Below are 26,158 nucleotides of genomic sequence, written 5' to 3'. Positions count from 1 at the left end.
TTTGATGCTACTTATACTTCTATCTGACAGCTTTAATTACTTCATATATTTAGATTATTAGCTTATATACAAAATAAATAAATTAGAATGATACAAGGTCATTAAAATTAGCTCCACCTTCACCAGTAATGAAAACACTAATGCATCGATAATCATAATCCAGTAACTCATAAACGATTCTTCAATGGGCTATTAGGCCTAGCGAGTACTTTTACTGTTAGTACTTCAAATATAGTCTGATATCAATACTTTTGTGCTTTTACTTGAGTTAGATTTTAGATGCAGGACTTTTTTACTTGTAACAGAGTATTTTTATTAAAGGTCGATTTTTCGTTTATTGTCCATTTAATTAATATAAAATGTAAAGTCTTTAAAAATAACAACCATCATACACAGCACCACACACAGTTCACACACAATACACAACATATTTAAGCAGGCTCTTGTTGAAATGGAATCTCTTGTTCTTTTTTTATACTTTAATATTGTTACTTTCACTTCAGTGTAAAATCTGTGTACTTCTTCCTCCTCTGTTTTCAGCGTGGAGGACGAATGTCATCATCCGGCCCCTCGGAGTGGAACTCAGCTGCTGTAAGGCCCCCGGCTCAGCCCTCCTACCTGCTCATTAGCTGGGGCGGGGGTCAGGGGTCAGGCAGGGGAGAGCTGCAGCATGCTGGCGCCACGGAGCACAGGGGCCAACACACCGGCGTCCTGCAGGCCCCGCTGCTGCGTTATTAGCTCACAGTCCTGCTGCAGAGGGCCGCTGCAGGTCGCACACTGTGCTCCAGCGCGCAGCTCCTGTGAGGATCCTACACACACACACACACACACACACACACACACACACACACACACACACACACACACACACACACACACACACACACACACACACACACACACACACACACACACACACACACACACACACACACACACACACACACACACACACACACACACACACACACACACACACACACACACATATACAAACATACACACACATTAAGCTGTGAACAGTAGAATACCAAATAGAGTACACTCATGGATAGCACTTCCCGGAAAGGGGGAAATACTCACACTCACACATAAAATGGAAAGGCTGAGTGGTATTAAGATCCATATTGACAGAGTGGAATCTCATAAGCACCATGGTTCTCTGCGTATGTCAAATATTCCTCTGGGTGCGGATCATTGTGTTTTATTACCCCGCTTTAAAATTCAATTGCACAAAAGATTCAAGTGTTTTTATGAAATAAAAACACATGCACTTGCATACTTATCAACATCTTCTTGAGGTATTATGACTGACAGAGTGAAATACTGATGAAATGTCCAGTCCTTAATTTGTGTGACCATATAAATCTACTCCATATATTCGGTTGACTTTTAAAATCTGTCCAGGGACTACAGATGAAAAATAGCCTCTTGGCTAACTCTTGCACATTTACAGAAATGTTCATTAATGTGCACTCTCCCTGTTAAATAAATGAATAAAAAAAAAAAATTAACTCAACATATTTTCATTTCATGCTACTTAATACTTCTATCCAAAAAGAATTCATGACATTTCTGTTATACAATAAATTTTTTCAAGCTGGTTACTTTACAAATCAAGCTTTTACGTGAATACACTAATCTTATAAAATACAAAGTTGATTTAAAGTTAATTATCCCAAAAGTCTAAAATTCTTACAATTAGCTTAACCTTAACAAATTACAAAAGTAAAATGCATGAATGTTATGTCACCCATTCATACAATTTATAAAGAAAACACTTTGGCATCCTACACAATATACAATACAATGATATCATATTATTTATTATGTATTTATAAATTGTGCAAATGCCAATCCTCCAATGAAGTGTAAAGTGCCTTAAACAAACCTTAAAGAGTATCAGTCTTGAACAACTTAGATTTCTTTGTTGAGAAAACAGGAACAATTTAAAATGTGTTTTTGAACTTTCTAATTTGTAGTTGTGGATGTCTTCCATGTTTTTCTGACCACGTTCTGTATTTTAAGCTGTCCATTTGACTATGTTTGTATTTCTTTATGTAGAAAATGAATGTATGTGGCTGGTCAGCTGAGAAAAGAACTACATGTTAAAAATAAACATTAATAAAACTGTTAAATCAGGAGAGGAGGAATGGTCACCGCTGTTATGATCTGAAGTTCTTTTATGTTATTTCATTTGATATTACATTGAGTGTTGCAGCACTTTCTCTCCCAGTCAACAGCATCATTTATGGATCTGAAGTAATACGGGAATCTGCCTTTTGAACAAACATTACAGAGACATGTAAGTAACTGTTATATATCTCCTTTTCAGGACATATAAATTGCTAATCACCAAATAGCTTTAACATCATACAGACAATAAATAATTTAGACATTTATTTGGATACATATGTTCACTTTCATATAACGTATATAGACCGTAATAACACCCCCACTCCTCAAGACATTTAAATTGCTAATCACCCCATAGCTTTAATATCATACAGACAATAAATAATTCAGACAAATGTCCAGTTGGCATAATTCATTAACTCTTGCTCAAATCCCTGTTTATTTCCAATCCGTCTAACCTTGAATCAGTTTAATCCAGTGATGTTAAATTAGATAAAATCATAATTATGGCAGCAGTGCCTGTTATTTAAACCAGATCAAGGACAAGAAGGACTGCAGGGATGAAGGGAGGTAGCGTGGATAGCCATGTTTTAGTAGAAGGAGGAGTAAGACAGGGCTGTAAATGGGCCAAATCCTCGCAGACCCTTTGCACTTTGTGGAGGGTGTGTTTTAAACCCATACACCATGTCTTCATGAACTAAAAACTAACATTTTAATGGCCAGACAAGAAAAGCACAAAAGGAAATATGGGCTTGACTCTTTCAAGGGATTTTAAACAGATACCATTCCTACTGTCAGGCTAAGAGGCTTTTTGTGTTTTTCTGTAACACCAACATTGATACAATGTGTCTGATGGTACCGCTGGAGCCGAACGCAACCCAACGCAACACTGTTTACCATTTGTGCATCGCTATTTGGCACTGTCCAAGCGTTGGAGCATTTTGCGTCAGTCTTGCATCAGTGAGCTTTGAATAAAGAAGTAAGGTTTGTCTTCTGTGTGTGTCTTCAGCTACAAGTGAAAGCAAGAAGTGTTCAGACGAAAACAATGTGCCTGAGAGGATATGATTATGTGTGGTCAAGAGAGAAGGAGCCACTGATGGAGGGAAAACTGATATCTGAAAGCACTTGAATGTGGGTCCAGATGACTTTGGCTGGGTGTGGACGCCATTAAGAGGTGTGTACGTGTGTGTGAGTCTGTAAGTGAGTGTGTGGTGGTGGACGGTGGCCAGAATAGCCGCCGTCTGTGTTTGTGCAGCAGCGGGCCGAGAGGAGCACGTCTGCGTCTCAGCCACAACCTTCAGAGCTCTGCCCGTGTTTAGCCACCTTAGCCCGGCTGCAGGAGTACAGGAAAACCACTGTAGGAATAACAAGTCCAAGATGTTGGATAGCATCAAGTCTCAATCCACAAAAGTCAAGAATCAACATGAAGAATGTCAATGTTTTCGCAGAGAGAGAAAAAAAGACATCTTAAAATATACATTTATTCAGAGCCTGTGCAAGATCAAACAGTAAAATTGATCTGCTCTTCCTTCAACCCTTGCTCTGCACCCTCCCCTCAATTCCCCTCCTCACCGAGTATCGACTTTCTGCATGGGCCATCGCCATGACGACTCAAGCCTGGCCTGCTGTCACCTCTCCTCAGGGCAGAAGCCTGACTATTATGGGATACGGTTCATTTGACTGCCTTGGGCAAAGATGTGTTTGGATGTGAAGCATAGAGCCCACATACACACTCTTTCATTGCCACACACACACACATAATCATAAAGTTATTAACCAGGCCCCTCTTGTCTCACAGCGGAGAGCCACTGCTTCCCAGGGGCCCCCTTCAGACCACAAACTACAGTCTAATCAAGACTATGCATGTGAGCCAAAGTAATGCTACAATTCTCCAGGATCCTCTTGCATTGATCCAACTGGAAATCAGATCACTCACTGTGACCCATCACATTTAATTAAGCAGCTTGGTTCCTTTAAAGTTCTTCGTTTTTTACAACAAAGAAATAAAAGAACACTACTAAAAACCTAGAGGAATTTAACATTTTAAAAAGTGGAAGTAAACCAAATTGGACAGGACATCGTATCCTGCAGTAGCATTTTGATTAAATTCTCTGTAAAGGGCCCTATTATGATCATTTGCAGGTAAATGTTTTTGTGTTTTGTGTCTCTACTGTGACATGTTTACATGCTTTAATGTTCAAAAAGGTATTTTTTTGCTGGCTGGCTCTTTTGTGATTTGTCAACCACTTAAAATGTCCAACCCCTTATCCCTTATATTACGTACTATGTGTTGGAGCGCTAAAGAAAAACCAAAACTCCCTCTAGAGCAGGGGTGTCAAACTCAATTTAATCTTGGACCACATCAGCATTATGGTTGCACAAAATTATTTTAAAAGAAAAGCCAAATTCTGGAAAAAAAGTCAAAATTTAAGAAAAAGGTCCAAATGAGATGCATTGTGGGATATGTAGTTTATGGGCAACGTGCTTCTGTAATTCGCCATATAACCGTATAATAAACATGTTATATTCTTTGCATGCTCTTGTGGGGCCGCATGAAATGAAGTCGCGGGCTGGATTTGGCCCCCGGGCCTTGAGTTTGACACCCCTGCTCTAGAGTTTGGAATTTAGCCTTTACAGACCATTTAAATGCACAAGACCCTATACAGTATACTAAAGGAAAGGGATAATAAATAATAAATGGGCCTCTTTAATGGTGTGAACGTTTTTGCAAAAATAAGTGTTGCAAGTCATTTGAGTTTCTGAAGAATAAACAACTCAGTAAATACCTTAACAATCTGGCCACTGTAGTTTTAACCAAACATTATTTGATACAACTGGAGTTTTATCCAGGCAGTAAAGTTTAGAGACTACAGACTCCAAATCCGAAAGACAATTCATTTGATACTATAAGTGGAGAAGTGCTGTTGTGTCTGGTCCAGTGGTGCAGATATGGAGGCAACAGCTCCTGTGGAGGCAGATCTCAAATTGGTCAGAGAGCAGGATCAATACCACCAGGAACAGATAGAGAGAATGATGGGCATCCCAGGCATCTCACTGAAGTAAATTACATTAGAAACTCAGACACTGATTCATGAGGAAAAAAAGTAGAGGAAAGAAGAAAAATTTGCTAGAGGAAGTTTTTTTTAAGAACACTCAGCTGATCGTTTGTGGCGTGATGTCTTTTTTATCAGTTAAAGAAGCTTTGTGGGTTTATTTGGGTGTAGAGCATTTTGAAAATTATATATACTGCCTTCAATTAAATCAGTGATACTGCGACAATTGTATAATAAGAAAGATAATGAATCTGTTAAACCCCAAGAATTTTAAATAATTGAACAGGTTATCACTACTGGTCTCCCTTCATTGATCATTTCAAATGAAAATGTTTGCAAGAAGCAATTGTAAAATAAGTATTCAGATCCTTTGCTTGAGTGCAAGTAGCATTACTAGAATGTACAAAAGCCGTGCATTGAAAAGGTGGAGCTATGATTGAGAGTAAAATGCCCCCTCCACATTATTTAATATTATTGGTTTATCAATTCTGAGGCATTAATGTGTATGCAACATAAACTCATCATATATCTTGAATGTAAAATTCCGCAACTATTTACAAAAACTGAGTCAGAAACTGATAAATGGAAACTCTCAAATGTGTACTTAAGTAAAATGAGTAAGTGTACCTGAATAATACATTCCACTACTGGCGAGAAGTGAATAAAGTCCTCACAAGTCAAAGAGGTGGGTAGAATATGGGCCATAGATGTAATAAAAATGTGCGGAGTACAGTGTGCCTGCTCCAATTCCTTGACCTAAAGCTCCTCCTCTGGTCAGAGCTCATCTACACTGCATTTATTTTATAAAGGTCTGTTAGTGGTGGTGATCTCTGCTTCTCTGTAGTCCGTCATGTTGGGCACGCACCCCCAGTGACAGTGTGGAAGTAGGTGACCAGTGGGTGGCCCCCGCGAGAGCCAATCGGAGGTCAGTCGGTCACTGTCCCGACGAGGCAGCCCTGCGGCGGGTCACCTGCTGCCCGCTTTCCCCTCGTTATTTATCTCTCCCTGACACTTCATTCCTCTTCCTGTCAAAGCCCCTCCTCCTCCATCTACCTATTTCCTCCTCTTCTCTGCTGAGTTTGGCACCGGTCCTCCGATCCTTTCGCCAATACCGACTATTCGGGCCAAGGCGTGCTGAGTCGACCCCTTTGCATCACCCCCGTCCGGGTCATATGACATCCAGCTTCAGGGACCTCCCTAACGATGGGGGCCGGGCCACGTGCCCATAAGTCCACAGTGTGTGAGTTGCTCTGGCCGGCTGTAGGGGCTCCTCTCTGCGGCCCACCAGAGGGGTAATTACTTCCCCAAGTTGGGCTTGGAACTGGACTTCTTGCCCCCTGAAGTCTCAGTGGACTGACCGGGACGCAGCACCTCCTTTCATTAGGAGAGCAACTTACGGTGGGAGAGCCTCAAAAAGCAGACAAAGTGAAGGCCCTCTTTTGGTCGGTGATAAATTGGTTTGCCTCGCAGATGGAGGGGGGTTGGAGAATGACACTCAGAGGACATGAAGGGGATGAAGAAGTCACAAATACAGTGCAGGAGAGGAGGGATTTTGCAGATAAAAATATCTTAAGCTGAAGGTACAGAAGAGATGAGCGCAGTGCAGTTTGGCCTCTACTCTAGGTGTATTACCTGGGGATCACACATCAAGGACACAGCCCAAAGTTTGAGCAAGTGGTGGGCATTAACATCAATGTAGCATATGGTAATCACAGGAAAATAATTGCTATCATCTTCGCTCAGTCACTTAGCCATGATTATCCCAGAGCCAGATCCAGGTTTCTGTTCCTTCCACTACCTCCCAGTGATCAGAGCCAGTATAAAGTGACACAGTGGAGAAAAAGGAGAGGTGTGAACGTGTAATTAGCAAGTGGTTTCATGTACGTGCTCTTTGATTTATAATTCAGTATAGCAAGAATCCCTGCTACCCAAGGCTAGTGCTCCTCTGAATTAGCCCTGCGACTGGGAAAGGCTGCAGCGAGAGGGGGTAAGAACCTGACTAATTTGTGCTCTGTTTGAGGTGGGTTTTAAAAAGGGAAGGAGACGTGAGGTCCATACCTGGATCTGCAAGGCTCAGATCATCATAGAAAATGGCACGGGGAGGTATGAGGAGGAACTGTTATGAGATGATGGTCAGATTTTAAATGACTTTGAAACTGAACTTAAAGAGAAAAGTTTGATATGATGAAAGCTGCTCATGGTGGCATTTGATGTATTGCTAATATCAACATAGAGTATACTTAAAGATGACAGTTTTCAATGCAAAACTAGTTATTTTCCATGGGAATTGAGCCACATTTTTCACATTCTAACTGCATCTTTGATAAGAGAGGTTTTTCGTTCAGCAGTGGCCTCATTTTTCTTCCGCTCAGCCTGGTACATACTGGATTCTCTTTGGTTCCCCCATGGGTCCAATGATCCCCTGATCATCCTATATTCTGACGCCCTTATAAAGCTAATGTGCTGATTTTACGATTTCAACCTGCCATGATCCCCCACAATCCCCTCTGTTCCCTCTGGTTCCGCTTTCACACTCAAGTGAGGATCCGCTGCCGCTTTGATCACAGTCCCCCGTTAAAGGTTTAAAACGTCTCAATTCCTGACGATTGTTGGGGCCTCTGTGGTTTAGGTTAAGCATTTCCCCATGCCCCCTGTCCAAATGCACCACTCCTAAATGAGGCACCCACTCTCCCAGCTTCCCTTCCCAGCACTGCTTTCAAGTTCCTCCGATTGGGTGCCGCAGCTGTAAGCCCTAGATTTTGTCTCCTCCATCTTTGTCAAGCCCATTTGCCAAATACAAAAAAGACCCAATAAGCTAGGTCTTCATTGCTGCTCTCCAAAGTAATCCCCAGATCTCCCACTCTCTCGAAAATCAATGCAAAGGTTGAGATGAGGTGAAACTTCCTTCTTAACTCATCTGGCTGGGAAGTGATGAAGTCTTGAGGATGACTTTTTTTGTAATCGTTGTGGCTCAATGATGAAACTAATTGTCCTATTTCGTGCAGCAACGCGGATGTTGAAAATGTCCTTTATCAACACACTTAGAAAACAGAAGAATGTGATGAAGCTGAGATGGAAGTCTTAAAATAAGTAATTAACCCGCGGATGAAGGCAGAAGAAACATTCCAAAACAAACTTAGCGCCACTTAGTTAAGAGCCATTGAATAATGTGACCCCCAAAGCAACAAAAACACCTCATCAAATGTCTCACCAAATGTTGAATATCAGTCTAATATTCACTCACTTTTGATCTGATTTTAAATATCTAGGTCACTCTGTCTTTTGGATGTTCTACTTTCTTCAACAGATACTTTTTCAACAGATATTTCTTTTGGCTCCTTGCCATTTCATGCAGGGCAGGTATCATGCAGTCGGCTTTTGTGAGCTTGTTTGCTGGAACAGGTTCCCACAATTGATATGGAGGGTTAGTTGAAAGCCATTGGTATTGGAGTACATACACTGGGTACAAATTTTGAACAGACTACAAACAGTGATAAGCCTCGTGGTGTTTTCTGTAACTGCAACTGTAGAATCGCTTAACATTACAGATGATGCACAAACCTGAAATAATGGGGTTTTTTTCTAATTGGGGGAAAAATACATTAAAGGTGGGGTAGGTAATTTTGGCGAAACCAGCTCGAATGCGCAAGAATTTGAAAATACACAGCCGGAACAAATCTGCCACTTCCTTACAGAGCCCCTCCTCCAACACACACGAACGCGCACATGACCAAAGAGGGCACGAGATAAGTTTGTGCACAGATGGAAGGCTGACAGGCAGGTAGGCCATCCAGTTATTTTAGCCGGGCCGGCTCAGATGATTGGTTGTGCTTTTTACAGTACTACGGCTTCCACAGATGACATTTGTTTATGGATTTTTTGTCAAAGCACTTAAGATATTCATTGCTATCGGGATATTAAGAGCATTCATGGAATATAACAAAAAGTGTATCTCGATCCGGTTTCTCAAATGTACCTACCCCACCTTTAACATGCTGTATGACAATATGACATCTCATCACCTTTGAAAGTTGTTTTGAGAATGTTGTCAGATAAAAGCTAAAATTCCCTCTCCTTTTAGCTTTTTTTTTGGGTGTTTAACAATCTTTCAAGAAAACATTTGGCTTTTTAGAAGCTTTGAAATGCTTTACTAGTTATTTAAGTTATTTATGTCAATATCTTGAAATAAATGATAACAACATACAGATTTGGAGTTATTACTTTTATTTCATGAACCACTGTTTTTTCATGATCTAATTTTAATTACGTCATAATCTTAAAACAGTTGTGTTGGATCTCAAAAGAATAACCCAGTTTTCTCGGGGATAAAAACTAAAGATTTGTTCATTCTACATAATGACATGAATTACTTATAAACTTGGGTAAACAAATGCAATTCATTTTTTATCACAGGAAAAAGGAGAAAATAAGAAATGTTAACCATGGCCGTTTAAGACTCAGTCTTATTAAAAGAGAGTGGATTAGTGCAATGAAATTCAGTACAAGCTTTGTAGAGCTGAAGGGAACTGCAGAGTTGATCATTGTTACAACTAACCTCATTTATGTCATTTGATACCTTTTTGAAATAAAAAAACAGATTAAAGCAGCTTAAATGGAGCTTTAAACATTAACATTTGCTGTCTAATGCACACAGAAACTGTTGCTTTTGGATACCAGTTTAGACATAACAGCCAGTTGTGATGAAAGCAATCCAAAGTGCTGCCTCTGCATCAGTGAGGTCTGGTTGAGGAGAGGGCCGGTGCTGGGACAGCAGTAAATCTGCCAGCCAGCCTTGGCTAATGTCAGCCTGATGGAGGCTCCAAACCAGTGGGGTGGGATGTTCCGCTACAACCCTCTGCCCTATGGTCTAACGTCATAATTAATATGTTGTTGTATCAAAGTTGAAGCATTTGCCTCTGAAATGTCCCGTGCACAGGCCCCTTATTAAAGACCTGACCTCCAAGCAGCTGAAGGTTGCTCTGCAAACTTGGCACGCCCCCGAGTGAAAACATCTGCTTTCCTCACAGGCAGGAGTGCCACGGACCCCCGTCTCAGCTGGTTCCCACAGCTCGGAGAGAGAGCCCTTCCCCTGTCCTCGCACACTGACCCCCACATTTATAACCCCCCCACCGCCACTGAGACTTCCTCAAGCCTTGGGCCCAGGCCTGGACCTCTCCATCACCTCAGCCTCTCCCCCGTCCACATGTAGCACCGTGCCAGTGTGGTCACTGTACTGCTGAGAGGACTGCTCCTGTCTTGTTATCCCCACATCACAGCCTGTCCAGAGGAAGGGAGGGATGGAGGGAGGGGGGGGGGGAGGGGGGAGGGGGGGAGGAGGGAGCGGGGGAGGAGGCATCTGCGCTGCTCCCACAAAGCGGCGACTGTTGGAACGCTGACAGAAGCATCTGTCATCCCCTGCCTCACACACTCACCTGCTGTCCGAGGGCCCGGCTCTTCCTCTCCCACTCTCCCTCTGATCTTTCTTGGTAATTATGTGAAGCTCTTGAACGCCTCTTTTAGAGATCCCACAAACTGTACCTTTTCCCATCCTCACCCTTAATTAAATAGAAACATCCATGCCAGTCTACATGAGCAAACACACAGGTTTTTTTTTAAATATGGGCTATTTGCAGATTCTAAAGACATATTTCACTATTATCTGTGGTTTATCACGAGATACCAATACACTTATCTGTGATGACAGTTGGGCAGTGTCAGTTTGTTCCCATGGAAACATAAATTGTTGAGAGTAAATGTTTCCTTTTTTGTTAGTATATAATGATAATGCTCTGATTGGGTAGCTGGTCGGCTCTGATGTGATTGGTCAACCGCTAAGAGAAGTCCGGCCCCTTAGCCTATCATGTACAATATGTTGTAGTGCTAGCCAATAGAAGCACAAGTGTTACATAGTGATGTCACTATGTTGCGGAAGTAAACAAAGGAGTCCAATGGAGGATTTTCAGGGAGGGGGGTAGTGTGTGGGACAGAAACTCAATCTGAAGGGAACTTTGGGATTTTAGCCTTTGCATTAACATTCACAAAAACATAAATAACACACTACGGGAAAAGGAAAACCTTAAAAAGGCTAATAGTGCCACTTTAAATAATACTTTTTAAACCCTCAAACTTGTGGTTTATGAGGACGGCCTCTGTCCTCAACCTAATAGAACTTCCTGAAAGTCTTCATTGCCAAGTCCTTGCCAAATGAAGCAGTATTTATCAACAAATATTACAGTGTTAATGAATGTACTGACCTGTTTAGCGACTACTTTATCATTCTCCAGTGGCACCCCCGTCCATTCCCCTAACATGCTGAAGGGTTGCCAGCAGTAAGGGGAAAGATGCCAATCCATGTGTACAGTATGACACACACGTAAAAAACACACACACTCTCAAGGACACCATCGCTCATTCAAGTCCAGGGAAGGTGCCCTTCAGGCGGTGCCACAGGGAAAGTGTGAAAAATCCCAAATCAATGATTTTTCACAAAGTTTGAACCTTTATAAATGTTGATCAGTATGGCTTAGTAGTCTGAGTGATGGGTTGAGGTTATGAAGTAAAAGAAGGGCAAGGTCTCTTCTGTTTTGGAATTATTTTTTAATTTAAAAATGTTTTGTTTGAGGTTAAGCAACTTGCCAAAAACAAAACTTGTATTATGTAGATGTTTTAAGTGATATTTTTTAGGCTAATGTTAATTTGAGCATTCAATTAATATGTGAGATTTGCATTTGACGGTTTCTAATTAAGTAGTGCATTCACAACAGAGGAAAAACATTAATATATATATAACTAGTAGGAAACATCCATTTAAAAAAAAAAAAACATGTTTTCAGCTTATGATCCAGCTCAAGTCACTGTGACATCAGAGCTCACTTCACGACTTACTGTTATACACTCTATCTAGGCTTAATTTTGCGGAACATGAAAGGGAAATAACTTCCTTATCTCCTGGTCTCATTGCCATGACGTGCCAGAGGTCAGCACTGAAGTAAGGGAGGGGATTTGGAATGAAGCTGGTCATATATAAAGTAACTTCTCTCAGCATGCGAGCGAGGACGCCGCAAAGAAGAGAGGCAGGTTAACAAATGAGTGAGGAAGGGTAGCAGGACTTTGTGGCCCTCTGAGACAGAGTGGGTCGGGATGTTCTGCCAACACCTCCTCTGCCAGGGTGAAGGATACACACTCACATTCATGTCTCACACACACACACACACTTGCTGTCATCTTTCAATAGCTTCATCCATGGCCTCTGTTACAGCCGTGTGTCTGAGCAGGAACCCCACTAAGCTGGCTGGGGTCCAACACCGAGGTCTCTCACCTCGCAGGCTGGGCGGGGGGCCGGGTAGCTCCTGTGAGTTATTCCTGGGCAAGGACCCGGTTCCACCTCTCTCTCGTCTTCTTTTGTCTCATCCACTCGCCTCTGGCCTAGCCTGGCCTCCTCTCCTCCCTTATCCCCCTCTCTGGGTCCCTGTGGCTGATGAGCCTGTCCTTCAACTATCAGCATCTTCTATTGACTTTAACACACACACACACACACACACACACACACACACACACACACACACACACACACACACACACACACACACACACACACACACACACACACACACACACACACACACACACACACACACACACACACACACACACACACACACACACACACACACACACACACACACACACACGCACATGCAGTACACTTGGATTTATGTAGGCTTACTTGTGTGGCCATAAATGTTGAGGTCACCTTCCTTCATTTCCACCATCTGCAGTTTTTCAAAGCTCCTGTGTCCGACTTATGTAAAGATTTTTTTAAAACACATATTTATCAGCCTATGGAGAACATTCAAACAATTACATAGGTATATTTTAGGATTGTAATTCTCAGTATACCCATAGTTGACATAAAATGTGTCATTATCTATTTTTCATCGTGTGCACAACAATTCCGAGTGATGGCAATGAAAATCTGAACTCAGGCTCCAACCAAACAATGAACATTTTAAATGATTAAAAAAATAGATTGTCACGCAAGTAAATTCAAAATGAAAACATTGAATAGTACAAATTAAATATGGGATTCAATCATTAACTAGGAAGTTAATAGATCAGTTGTGGAAAGAGACTGTCATAATGTATAGGATTTGCAGATTTAAAAAGAGAAATTGCTTAACAGTCCCAAATAGATTTTTAGGAGCGTTCACACCGATCTGCAATGTATCCAAAATGATATAAGAACTAGGCTATTTTTGGAGCATATAGCAAATTTTGCTTCATGTGTTAGGCCTGATCTCACCGCTAGAGGTCACTGAATACAGCACATTGAGTTCAACTAGCGGCCTATGTTTATGAGCTACATTTGTCCATTACACTTTTCATTTTTGAAATGTATGTTTAATAATCACAATCATACATAGATTATAAAAATGAATACAAATCTATTTATTTTACAGGGATGTGAACATTTATTAAATATATAAATTAAAAACCTGTAGGTCTGGTTTAAATCGTCAATTTACAATTACAATTAAAATTTACAAAAAAACTAAATGCAGGAAGAAAGAGGAGGAAAACTCAAACAAGATATTTTTGAGAAAAGAAATGGAGAGTATTGTGATGATTATTTTTCGGGGCAGTTGTGTTGCACATGCAATTAAGCTTTTTTGCAAATATTTTTGAGTTCATTCTACCAGCTGTTTTCCCCTCACACTACTTCTTTCAGCATGATTACATTACAATTAGATAGTTTGACTATCTCTCTTACAGTACTCACATTTGTATTCAAATACAAAGTTGTTGTCCCATCCTTAAAGTAAAAAAAAGATTGCATATCCCTGTATTTTCTTAAAGAGCCTTTCTTTTTAGGCAATTTAATGATCAGATCTGGACCAGGCATAACCCCACATGTTGTTTTAATGGTTGGATCCTGCAGCATCAGTACCAAGCAGCAGAGAGGAGCCGCTGCAGAGCTCTCACTCTGATTCTGTTTCAGGTACCAAGAACATTAGAGATTTACACTTTACCACTAATACACATACCTGTACATGTTGTGAGTCGTATACTTTAGAAAAACAGGATTCTTTGTTGAATAAATACTTATAGTTGTAATGATAACGACAGTAAACGTGGCTGTATATGTTTGTAAATATCAGATTTAGAGCGCATGCGTGGAAGTTCACGCCCACTTTTTTTCGAACACTTCAAGCAACCCACGGTTACTTTAAAAGATACTCGTTTTTATAGAACACAATGTGGCGTAATTGAGACCCACGCTCTAACTTCACAATCCTTGTTCATATTAATAAAGTGTTTACAAATGGTTGGATCTACTTATTGAAATACACAACATATGTAAAGGCGTGTAATTAAAATAAACTCCCCCCTCCGTCCTGTCATATAATGGTACAGTCTGTGTCGACGTCCTGCGCGGGAGCGGAAAACGTGCATCCGACTGTGGGGAAAAAAGAGCGTTGTGTTTTCCTGGTTAGAATTTGTGCTACCACAAAACACTTTACGGAAATACATAGAATTGTCGACTATCTTATAGACGTCGTCACAAACTACAGGTCAGTGTAGCGGATTGTTGCACATGCTGAATGTATCTGTACACGTTTTCATGACTCATTCAATGCGCCTCAACAATGTTTAGATGCATTGCACAACAAACGTTTACTTTTGTATTAAGTTCCATGCTTTAATCTTTTTCCAGTTTACTAATACGTTCAGTATGACTCGAGATTGGAAACCTGGTGATCTGATCTTTGCCAAGATGAAGGGCTATCCACACTGGCCTGCAAGAGTAAGTATGGTGCTTTATCATAGGACTCTTACCAATACTATGCATTTCTTTAAATACATCTGAATATGTTTCACTAAGTAAACAACAGTAAAGTAAGATTAGCTAAGCATAACCAGTTGAGAAAATATAAAATGTGTCAATTTTCTTTTTAATGTGGATATGTTTTTGTAGATGTTTGTTACTAAACACCTGCCTTATTTTTAATGCCCCTCCCAGATCGATGAAGTCCCGGATGGTGCTGTGAAGCCAGCCAACATCAAGTTCCCCATCTTCTTCTTTGGCACCCATGAAACGTTAGTAACTGACCGCTAACAATCTTTGTATTTTAGTTTAGTTTGATAGATCTTTATTATGGTGAAGTAACATTTAATGTTTCACTTATTCTGCGTGGCCAAAAAACCACAGCTATTGAAGGAAATGCAGCAAAAATCTGTTGTTGTATGGTCAGGTAAAACAAATAAATAAAACTGTTGCTATTGAGAAAAGGTTGGAAAACATTTACACGTACAGTGTTTACACAAGACATACACATAGGTGCTAAGGTGAAAGAGATCAGAGAACACATATGTGGCAAAAATATCTTATCTTTGAATCATCCTTGCATTAGTTAGGTAGCTTTTTCTCAAATTAAGTTATACTGTATTGTGCTCTGTTGATGGTTTTTCTATAAATGCGTACATTTTTAATTATCGCTGAATAGTTAGTGTCTGTATGCTGTTGTTTCATTTCACAGTAAACGTGCACTACAAGTACACAAAGTGTTAAATAGGCTGACATTGTGTGTTACCTTCTTCAAACAGAGCATTTCTTGGCCCAAAAGATGTCTTCCCGTACCATCAACACAAAGAGAAGTACGCCAAGCCCAACAAGAGGAAAGGCTTCAATGAAGGATTGTGGGAGATAGAGAACAACCCTAAAGTTGAACTCACTGCACCAAAGGTACATCCTCCTCCAAAGACCTTTGACATTGTTTATCTTCCAGACATTTACAGTACCTAAGGCATCAAGCAAGAGTACTTCAGATCAGAGAAAGCTTTGACATGTTATTGTATGTGCACCTGTTTTAAATTGTATCTTCATGTTGTAACTTTTTACCTAAACCTACAGTATGAGAACCACCAAATTGATTTGATATTCATTTTTAGCTACCTTGGTTCGGAGCTAGGAAGTTACTTTAGTTTTGAGCAATTTGTTTCACTTAATCCATTTATTGTATATCATTTGATTAAAGCCGGTGACCACTCACTTCACTGAAAAGGATTTAGACAACAGCCCAGAGGGAGAAGAAGCGGCCGAGGACAAGGTGACAAAAACCAAAGTACGTTTTTGCTCTTTAAATCTGTCATTTGAAAGTCAATATTCACACAGCCGCTTCACAGTCTGCTCCTGTGTCGTCAGCTTCTTTCTTCTTTTGCTGTTTTCCGTCTTATCTTCTTCTAAAGTGTTTCTGCTGCATACTGAATTTCATATCAGTGCAGGCCATAGCTTACTAAGCTAAACGTGTCTTTCTGTATTAATAGAGTGGAAGAATTATACGTAGAGTGTGCATCAGAAGGAATCTCGCTAACTTTTCTCCCTTTGAAGACTCATTTACCCCACCACACTGCGTCCTATGCTGTGTCTTGGGTGCATTCAGGTTCCAGGAAGTGAGGCTGAGCAGGAGAATGAGAATGAGGAGGAGAATGAGAATGAGGAAGAGGAGGAGGAGGAGGAGGAAGGGTCTCTGATCTCTGAGCAGAGTCCTCAGAACCAGGATGTAGGTACAATGCATGCTGGGATCTCATAAAAAGGCGCGGGTCGCCTTACCCCCTCCCTGTGAGAAAGCATGTGACACTTGGTGGTTTCTTTTACTGGTGGTTTGTTTCTGTTTGACTCAGAGTTCTTGTTGGTGGCCACAGACTTCAACTGGTGCTTGGAGTTGTGATAGAGTGCCTGCTTTGGGTTTTCTGTGTTAATTCCACTAATGGGATGACGTATTTTTCCTCGGAAACGGTCTCTGTGATGCTGCTGAAAATCAGTGAATGGAGTTAATTATGTCCTTTTAAGCACAGCTGACTCTTGATCTAATTGATTTTAGGTTTGGGACATTTAGTCTTGTGTGACAAAATCAACAATTCTTCTTTGTTTTCACTCTCTGAGACCACCCTGGTAACTGTTTCTGCTTTCCATGTCCTGCCTGTCCCCGTCCTCATACTCACAACACTACTGTTTGCACTGAGTTGATTTGAATTTATTTTTGCATGGCTTTCCGTGTGCTAACGAGAAAGGTAAGGTATGACTCTGTTTACGATTGTATGTATTTTCCCATGCTCCCTGCAATATTTGAATAAGTGATAAGTGTCTTTACAATAGACACTAACCATACCCAAAACATTACGAATACTATGCACATTTGCAATCCAGTGTGTAAAAGTGGAGATTCTCACAAAACTACTATTTCATTATGAGGAAGCTATAACAGAAATACCTTCTTTTTTTTTTATATAAAAGGTTAAAAAAAGAAGAAACGAGTGTTGTATATTTTAAATCAGTATATATTGTTAATATTAGTATATGCACTTTATATCTATTATGTATAGAATTTGGACACAGCTGCCTTAACACTGACACGTTATGAATTCAGAGAGTGTAATATCCCAGTTGTGCACTAGATGGCGCTTTTGATCCAGAAATGTAAGTTATTGTTGAGGCAAAAGATCCTCAAAGATCTATTCTTAGTTCTTCTCCACTTAACATGTACCGATGTTTTGCACAAATTGCACGCATGATAATGAACTACAAGAACAGTCAAAAGTCACAACTAAAGACTGTAATGAAATTAACAAAAGGGTTGCATTTTAGGGCTCGGCACAGAAAGAATCCACAGATGTTCCCAAACCGAAAAGAGGAAGGAAAAAAAAGGTTAGTCGTTTTTTATTTTTGGGCTCTCTTTCAGTGAGTAAACAATCTTTAAGAAACGGTTTGTAGGAAACATTTTATAACATGGTTTGTTTTTTATTTTTATCCCAGAGTGATGCTGAGCAGGAGACTGAACAACAGGACGCTCCTGCCAGTCCTGCTAGTCCCTCAGGTACGCTGTGTGACCCCTGGTACTTATAAGAGGATTGAATGTCTTTGTGTTGAATATAAGCATATTCATAATCTTTCAAACATCATTCAAAATAAATTATGTTTGACGGACAGGAGAAGGATATAAGCACTACAAATACAAATAACTAACATGAAACACATTTTAAAAAGAGATTGATTAGATTTCAGATGCTGTTATGGATCCTAATTTGGGAAATTATTTTGTGACGGCAACATGTAAACAAGGCACATGAATACAAAATAGAAAATACACACATCAGTAAATCTATACATATCATTATCAACAATATATTTACTGTTGAATTGTAGGATATTGGCGAGGTATGGAACCCTATTCTAAGTAGAAGTCTGAGCAAACTCTTCTCTTTTTGCATACATTGGACTTATGTGTGTGTGTGTGTGTGGTGTGTGTTTGTGTCCAGGTGCAGAGGGTTCTAAACGAAGAGGCAGGAAGCCCAAAAGTGAGAAGTCCCTTTTGCTCCAGCAGCAGCAGGACCAGCAGGGCTCAGGAAGTGAAATGTAACTACACGAAACACACACATCATAAGTCTTGCCATACTTTTTTTTTTTGTGCACAACTTAGGTGGTGGGCACAGAATGATCTCTAAATTATTTAATATGTATCGGTAGAGAGCTGGCTCCATAGCTTATTTGATTTCCTTTGAATTAACATTTATTTGTTTACTTATTCCTCAATTGTCCCTGCACCATTTTGTCACTCGCAATATTTTAAAACGCTAATTCATCTCTCTCGAGTCTTACGTTTGCTGTGTGACACGTTATGGTTTTTATCGCCAACAACTTCACTGTCGTTTTTTTGCATATGATCATAAAACCTTTGATTCTTGAGTCTTACCAAACCTTTGCTCACACATTCAGGGAGACTGAGTCTGAGAAAAAGAGAAAGCGGTCACAGGAAGACAAGAACAAGAGTGGAGAGGAGGAGAAGAGAAAGAAGGAGGACAGCAAAGGAAAGGAGGCGGAGGGAAAGGAGCCGGAACCCAAGAAGAAGAAGAAGGACGACAGCTCCTCAGGCTCTGATGATGAAGAGGCAGGTCTAACATGATGCTTCCTTATTTCTAATTGGTGTTTACAGTCAGTAAAATGCTTTCACGCACTTTCTTTATCCTTTTTATCACAGAAAAACAAAGGCAGGAAGAAAAACCAAAACTCAGAAATGGACAAAGACGCGCGGCGACGGAAAGCCGACGAATTGAGAGAGTACGTATAACACCCATTTAAGATGACAAGATGATATCATCATGTTACTTATTCTGGTTTGACAAACAGACAACAAGTGTTCAGATAACAATCGTATTAAGAGGAAACATTTGAAGAACATCTGAAAAGGGCTAATAAGAAAATGGATAATTTGACCCAAGAAATAATTTAAATGGATTATTAGAATAAATCTTACTCATTTCATCAGCTACCCCATGTTGATACTGTATTTGACACTAATTAAAATGTATGACGATCATTATAAGAGGCTTATTTCTGACATGGTGTGGTTATTCTCTCTTGCAGGCCAAACAAAGACGATGGGAAGAACAATGAGGAGAGGACAGGAGCCAAGAAAAAGGGTCAGTTCTGTCGCTCAGATATTGAAACTTCCAGCAACTTCATTATCATTGGAAATGTTTAGGGAATGAGCCAATACTCTCAAAATCCGCCTTTTAATAATAAAATAAAAATAACCCTATGAACGTGAGATCAGTGGATGAAAACATTTTCAGTTCTATTTTAATTCTACAAGTCCTTCAGGTTTTACATTTTTACAAATGTAAATGAAGTCTTTGTTGAGTGTCTTGAATCAAGAACTTGACTTACTTTTCCCACAAATATAAAAAAAAAGATTTTGAAGCCACAATCATTAAAACAAACTTCCGGATGTGTAAAAAGTTGCTGCCTGTCTCGAAAATTGTTTTTGAAGCCAATATCATTCTTATATTCAGAGTCTGTTTAGATGGTAACTTAATATAATACATTTGATTTATTTTATCTGTTCCACAGAAATGTCAACTGACTTGAAGCTCCAGAGACTGCACAGTGAAATCAAGATTTCATTGAAAATCGACAACCCTGTAAGTTCTACTAACCGCTTGGTTGGTCATAAATATACAATGTAATCTTAAAAGTGCATATTTTTCCACTGAAGACTTCTGGAAGTGATTATCTTGAATGAAGGGGGAAGATGAAATGAAGACAAAACAATCAGTTATTTATCTCGATTGACCATCAAATACAGTTACTATACTACTACTATAACTATTTGTGCAACGTTTCTGGAAGTTATTTATATCTTTCTCTGAGATTAGCTTTGTCCCTTTTGACATGCACATCGTAAGGATGCAAATGGACACTAACGTTTGAACTTTATCGGACTGGACATTTAAATGGGTCCTTTTTTAATGCTTTTTGGCTTGTTTTCATTTCCTATAGTGTGTTATAGGTTTTTGTATGTAAATGGTCTGCAAAGGCTAAAATCCCAAAGTCCCCTCCAGAGTGAGTCCCCCCCCCCCCCCCCCCCCCTTCCTACCTGAAACGCCTCGATTGGACTCCTTAGTTTACTTCTGTAACATGATGACATCACTATGTAATACTAGCGCTTCTACTGGCTAGCGCTCCAACACATTGTACGTGATGGGCTAAGGGGCGGTACATCTCTAAGTGGTCACCAATCAAAACAGAGCCGACCAGCTAACCAATCAGAGCGGACTGGGCTCTGGTGTCAGACAGAGGGGGAAAAGAGGTGCTGCAGCACAGGCATTATGAGAAAAATAAAGAGCTTCTTGAACATAAATGAAAACGTGTCGCAGTATACGCACAAATATGAAAATGAGAAGAATAAGTCCTCTTTAATAAACCTTGCTTAAGTTTGCTTTGTATCTTGATAATAACTCTGCTCATGTCTTTTGTTTGCGTTGCTTCCATGCCACTTTTGTCCCCTGCTCCCTCCTCACTAGGATGTGAAGAAGTGTTTGGAGGCATTGGATGAGATCAGTGCTCTTCAAGTGACGACCCAACACCTTCAGAAACACAGTGAACTCATTGCCACACTCAAAAAGGTAGACAGACATCTATTTAGAGTCATCCTGTTAGTAGAATGAAACTACACTAGCCAGTGTGTTTCTAAGCAATTTGTTCAGTGGTGAAACATGTTTTCATCATCATCTTCTAGATTCGCAGATTCAAGGCCAGCCAGGACATCATGGACAAGGCCACCATGTTGTATAACAAGTTTAAGAGCATGTTCCTGGTGGGAGAAGGGGACTGTGTGCTCAGCCAGGTGCTCAACAAGTCTCTAGCTGAGCAGCGGCAGCACGAGGACGCCAAGAAGGGAGAGCTGAAGAGAGTGGAGCAGGCCAAGGAAAACAACTCGGGTAATGATTGTTAGAACATCTGTCATTTAACAAAAGAAAGTTGAACTCTTTCTGTTGGCTGGAACACATACAGACAGGCAATTATTCTTCCTGTAAAAAATGTGATTTGTTCAGTAATTTGAAGGTTTGAGGAATGTAATGAGTGAGAAAATGTCCTAATGCCATTTTAAATTCTCCCTAATACCATTAGTTTACAATGAACCCTAAATATATACGTATGCAGTTCTTTAACAGAGTTTGCTATATTTCAACGTATCTACTGTAGCTCAGAACGGACAAACCAAACTCTGGCACTAGAGGGCCTTTCACATCTTAAAGCTACCTGACGGCCACCGCTGATCTCATGCTTGTAAAGCTGTGCAGACGCCAGCCTCCGCGTGAGGAAGTGATATGGTAAAGATGGCCTCTGAGCGTTGGGGGAAAGTCCCACATGTTTGTACTCAAGAAGCCGTTACTGTAAGGCAAGGCAAGTTTATTTATATAGTACGACGGAGTATTAGGGCCACACTTAGAAGAAAAAAACTGAGAGATTTCGAGAATAAAGTCGTAATAATACGAGAATAAAGTCGTAGTTTCATAAGTGACTTGAGAAGGAGACTTGGGGGAGATTGTCTCCTTTCTGCAGGAGGAAATGGCTGGTTCTGGCTGACTACATTACATTACATTACATTTAGCTGACGTTACGTTTACATCAGGTTTCATAGAGCTAAAACATTTCAAGTGCTACTCAACTGGCTTTAGATAAGCCAGTGCTTTATTAGTATATAAGTGCTTTGTTAGAAATTCGTTGTTAGAAACTCTATCGCTCGAAGTGGAGTCGAAAGAGATGAGTTTTCAGTCTGCGCCGGAAGATGTGTAAGCTTTCTGCTGTCCTGATGTCAATGTGGAGCTCATTCCGATTCCACTACAAGGCTATGATTCGACTCCTTCTGGATCCAAAGCCTTGATTACAAGTCTCATCGTTTCTTGTGAAACAACAAATGCCCTTTGAACAGCTCGTAGATGTAACCAACGATAGCCTTGTAGTCGGCCAGAACCAGCCATTTCCTCCTGCAGAAAGGAGACAATCTCCTCCAAGTCCGTTTGGTTCTTTCTTCTAAATAATAGACAGTTTCTTGCACAACCTTTCAAAGTTCTAATACTTATGATAATCTGATGCTGATGTGCCAAAAGATTAAGTATTTCCTTATTTGAGAAACCTAAAGTACTGCTTCACAAGATGCTCCACATTCCTCATTTTATTGCAGGACGCTGCTGCTGTCTCCTTCTCAAGTCACTTATGAAACTACAACTTTAATCTCGAAATCGAAGTGTGGCCCTAATACTAATACTCCGTCCTACTATAGCACATTTCAACACAAGGCAATTCAAAGTGCCTTACAACAATGAAAGACACTAAGAGCATTCATTTAAAAACACTCATTTAAAAGCTGTAGTCAGAAAAGGAGAGGCAAGCGGAGAGGTATACACTACATAGTTACACTTGTTGATGCCAAATTCTACACACGGTCCATTTTTAACAAATGATACCGAATTCATAGATGACCTTCATATTTACAGTACGATTCCTGGAAATCAGTGGTGTCCGCCTGAAGGAAGGAACCACTGTCACATTCATTTCAGATTACTATCAGTCAGCTGCAGGGCAAGAAGAGACGCATGTTAGGAACAGAACGAGCCATACGTCTGAAGCAGACTCGCTCCAGATGACCCCTTGACCCCAGACACGTCACAGTGAACGCTGAGAAAACATAGGAAACACTTTATCCCAAATTCATCAGCTAATTCAGCGAGTCTGTGCGCGGTGAGGGGCTTCTGATCGTTAACATAAGTTGCAATGCGGTGAGAGAAGGATTTCTAAAACGCAATCAGCTGACAAAGACTATCTACAGTATCAACTTCAGACAAAACCATTGCTGCCGATATGCTTCGGAGACAAACTGCTGTGCTATCAATACGTTCAATTTCGATCAAAGTTCTAACTCTTATATGCATCATTGCATAGACAAAGAGCTTAACCTGAATACAAACATCATCAAAAACCTTTAAAGTATTCTGCTTTTTGAATCAGGAAAACAATCTACAAAGGGAGAGTAAACAAAACAAACTCAAATTTCAATCCCTAGCCCTATAATTCACTATAAATAATGAATAAACAATAGCCAAATAAAGACGCTAATGGTTCTGTAGAATGGGTCTGACGTTATTATTTATAGAGCAAGCACAGACGTAGCTGTCATTGTAACAGGAGTGCTGCTGCTTTACACTTATTAAGTAAGATGATGAGGATTAAAATAGTTGAAAATGTTAATTAAAGCGTAAAAGTTTCCATACTTTAGTCTTACAAGTGAGTATCAGTTTTCAGCACAGGGCAGTTTGTTAGGTGATGTTGCGTCACAAGGCGTCACCGCTGGTTATTGATTAATCGAGTATGACCAGTTGGATCAAACCGACAAGACAACGGAGACATTGAAGCTTTGGGTCGGTTTCTTCCATCACTTCCATGAAGACATCATAGGATCTCTGTGGTTAACATGCTCCATAGAAACAGGGTAATCAGAGTGCTGCAGCCACATCCCTGCTCTCTGGTTCACTTTATTTCTTTACATAATGTACTTCCACTAAAGTGGGTCTCTGTCAAAGGTCTCTTTCTACAACAAGGCATGCCAAATGGATGGAAAATCCAGTTTATCTCCTAAGGTCTGGAGCTCACAGTGTGTGCCATCACATGCTGCTGTGAGTTCTCCTCACAGCAGGTTGTATTGATGATCTCGCTCAATAAGTCTGTGTGTCTCTCTGTGTTCTTCGCCTAAAGACAAGATGACAAATGGTGATATCAGCCCTGAAGAGAAGAGGCTGGAAACTGAGAGAGAGAAGCTTCTGGAAGACACTTCGGTGGGAGAGAATCACAGGTAGTTGACCTAAAACATGGAAAAGGACAACACTGGGGCAGATCTCTTTAGTTCTGTCCCCCTTTTCTTACATATATGACATGTTAATATCAGTTGCATTCAGAGTAATGTATACATTTACAGTACAAAAGTCATAAGATACTGACTGTGGCTCAGTGGGTAGAGCTGTCGGCACATGTATTGGGGCTTGGTCCCCATGCGGGAGACCCTTTAGACACTGTCACTATAGGTTTGCTAGTAGCATTACTCTAAAATGTTGTCAGTTTTTGAAATTAGCATCTTTAAACTAAACTTTTTTCTCAGTATTATCTGAAGGTCCCTTAAAGTAGTACAAGACAAGAGTGTTTCAAATACATTGTAGAAGTTACTAAATATTAACCTGGCTGAGAAAAATTTTCTAAAAGTACACGATCAGCTATATGCCATTTTTTCTTTTTTATGGTTTGGGAATACCATGTTAGTATATCACTCGGTACTTTCTTTTTTTCTTTTGTATTTTTGTACACATTTTCAAAGTGTCATTAATTTCCCTAAAACAGCTGGGTATTGTATATTTTATTGAAATATTTTAAAGTGTGGATTAGTACACATTTGGTGCTCTAGTAAACTGTAGCTTCAGTGGATGTGGGATTGGCTCAAGATTAACCATAGCAACCATGTGCATTGTTTTCAAACATGTCATCCAGTGAAACCGTGTAGCTCAATAACTTCATTTTAATATTATTTTAGACACTGGAGGTCTATGTATCACAAGAGTCTTAACCTTTATCTTGATTGTCTTTGACTCTAGTGGCCCAAAAGATCAGGAAGAGTCCACTTGATTGTCCGACCTGCCTGAAGAAAAAGACATTTGCTGCTGTTCCCGCACAACCTCTGTCCGATAGACTGGGGTCTCTGTCCAGTTCCTTTGGATGACTGAAATAATCACTGGTTCCCAGTTTACTCACTGTTAGTAGGTGATGCTGCTTGAAGGTTTCAGTACATTTAATCACGAGATAGACTGACATCATGTTTTATTTTTTTACTTTGTGTAATCCTTACCTTTCAGACACATTCATTAGTCTTAAATTATAACTGTGTAAAGAGTAAGAACTTGTAGATCGGCAGCACCTGAAAATTACAGCATGCTCATCAACAAGATAAATAATTGTTGTTCCTATTTTTCATTTGGAGTAGATTTTTGATTGCACTCATTCATTTCATATGCATTGAAATAGTTTGACATTTGCAGAATTCACATTTCAGAGGATTTGTGTACTTAAGATCACATTACCTTTAGATTCACAAATTGAAACAATCCAAAGTTAACTTTGCCAAGTTTTCTCAAAACATGTTAAAGTGTCTGTTTTTAAGATTTGTTTTAAACGTAGATGTAAATAAGAGTATTTTTGTGTCTGTCTGATAACCTGTTTCAGCATCCAATAATAAAGTAGTACATACATAGTATCCCTTTGATTGCTTTGTTGTATCCAACTTTTTACCAGACTTTGCCCGTATCACCACCAGGGTTATCGATGAAACCTGTTCCATTTGATCCTTTAACTTCCTGACTAGGCTTTTTACTATGAATGGTGGGTTTTTTGTTATTTTTAGGCAGTATTTTAATCAAAAGCAGATGACTGCGTCTTAGTTTTTTTGGCTGTGGGTTTTTAAATGAATTTCATCCTTAAAACTCAGTTTCAAATGTTATGAGCTCAAGTGTTCAAACTCTCAGCAGCTTCATAAAGGCTGGTCCTGTTTGGTCTGATTTGTTGCGGCTTGGCCGTATGAAACTGAGTT

At 40.0% G+C, this 26,158-nt stretch overlaps 1 protein-coding gene and 1 long non-coding RNA gene across 7 annotated transcripts; one reads left to right on the top strand and one right to left on the bottom strand.

Annotated features, from left to right (window-relative positions):
• Positions 1-605: 605 nt before the first annotated feature.
• LOC307020798 lies at positions 606-14,325 on the bottom strand. Its single transcript, XR_013802982.1, has 3 exons — positions 14,234-14,325; positions 12,508-12,703; positions 606-809 (listed from the first exon to the last, which is right to left on the bottom strand). It is a non-coding gene; the product is annotated as an uncharacterized lncRNA (long non-coding RNA).
• A 291-nt stretch (positions 14,326-14,616) lies between these two features.
• psip1a (PC4 and SFRS1 interacting protein 1a) lies at positions 14,617-25,834 on the top strand. Of its 6 annotated transcripts, none has more exons than XM_079652105.1 (17): positions 14,617-14,761; positions 14,905-14,994; positions 15,211-15,287; positions 15,795-15,933; positions 16,226-16,297; positions 16,631-16,750; positions 17,836-17,895; positions 18,004-18,064; positions 18,507-18,603; positions 18,964-19,135; positions 19,226-19,305; positions 19,612-19,667; positions 20,098-20,168; positions 21,051-21,152; positions 21,266-21,467; positions 24,283-24,379; positions 25,170-25,834. In XM_079652105.1, the coding sequence occupies exons 2-17, from the start codon at positions 14,923-14,925 to the stop codon at positions 25,198-25,200; spliced, it is 1,509 nt and encodes a 502-aa protein (XP_079508231.1). In that variant the 5' UTR covers positions 14,617-14,761; positions 14,905-14,922; the 3' UTR covers positions 25,201-25,834. The 6 variants fall into 6 exon arrangements, with proteins under 6 accessions (XP_079508231.1, XP_079508230.1, XP_079508229.1 ...); XM_079652104.1 differs by having other exon boundaries at positions 16,226-16,312; positions 18,513-18,603; XM_079652103.1 differs by having other exon boundaries at positions 16,226-16,312.
• The last annotated feature ends 324 nt before the right edge of the window (positions 25,835-26,158 follow it).

This window comes from Notothenia rossii, assembly GCF_949606895.1.
Source record: "Notothenia rossii genome assembly, chromosome: 1".
Taxonomy (NCBI): domain Eukaryota; kingdom Metazoa; phylum Chordata; class Actinopteri; order Perciformes; family Nototheniidae; genus Notothenia; species Notothenia rossii.
Note: the sequence above shows the minus strand (reverse complement) of the source record. Positions and strands in the feature narration are given on the sequence as shown.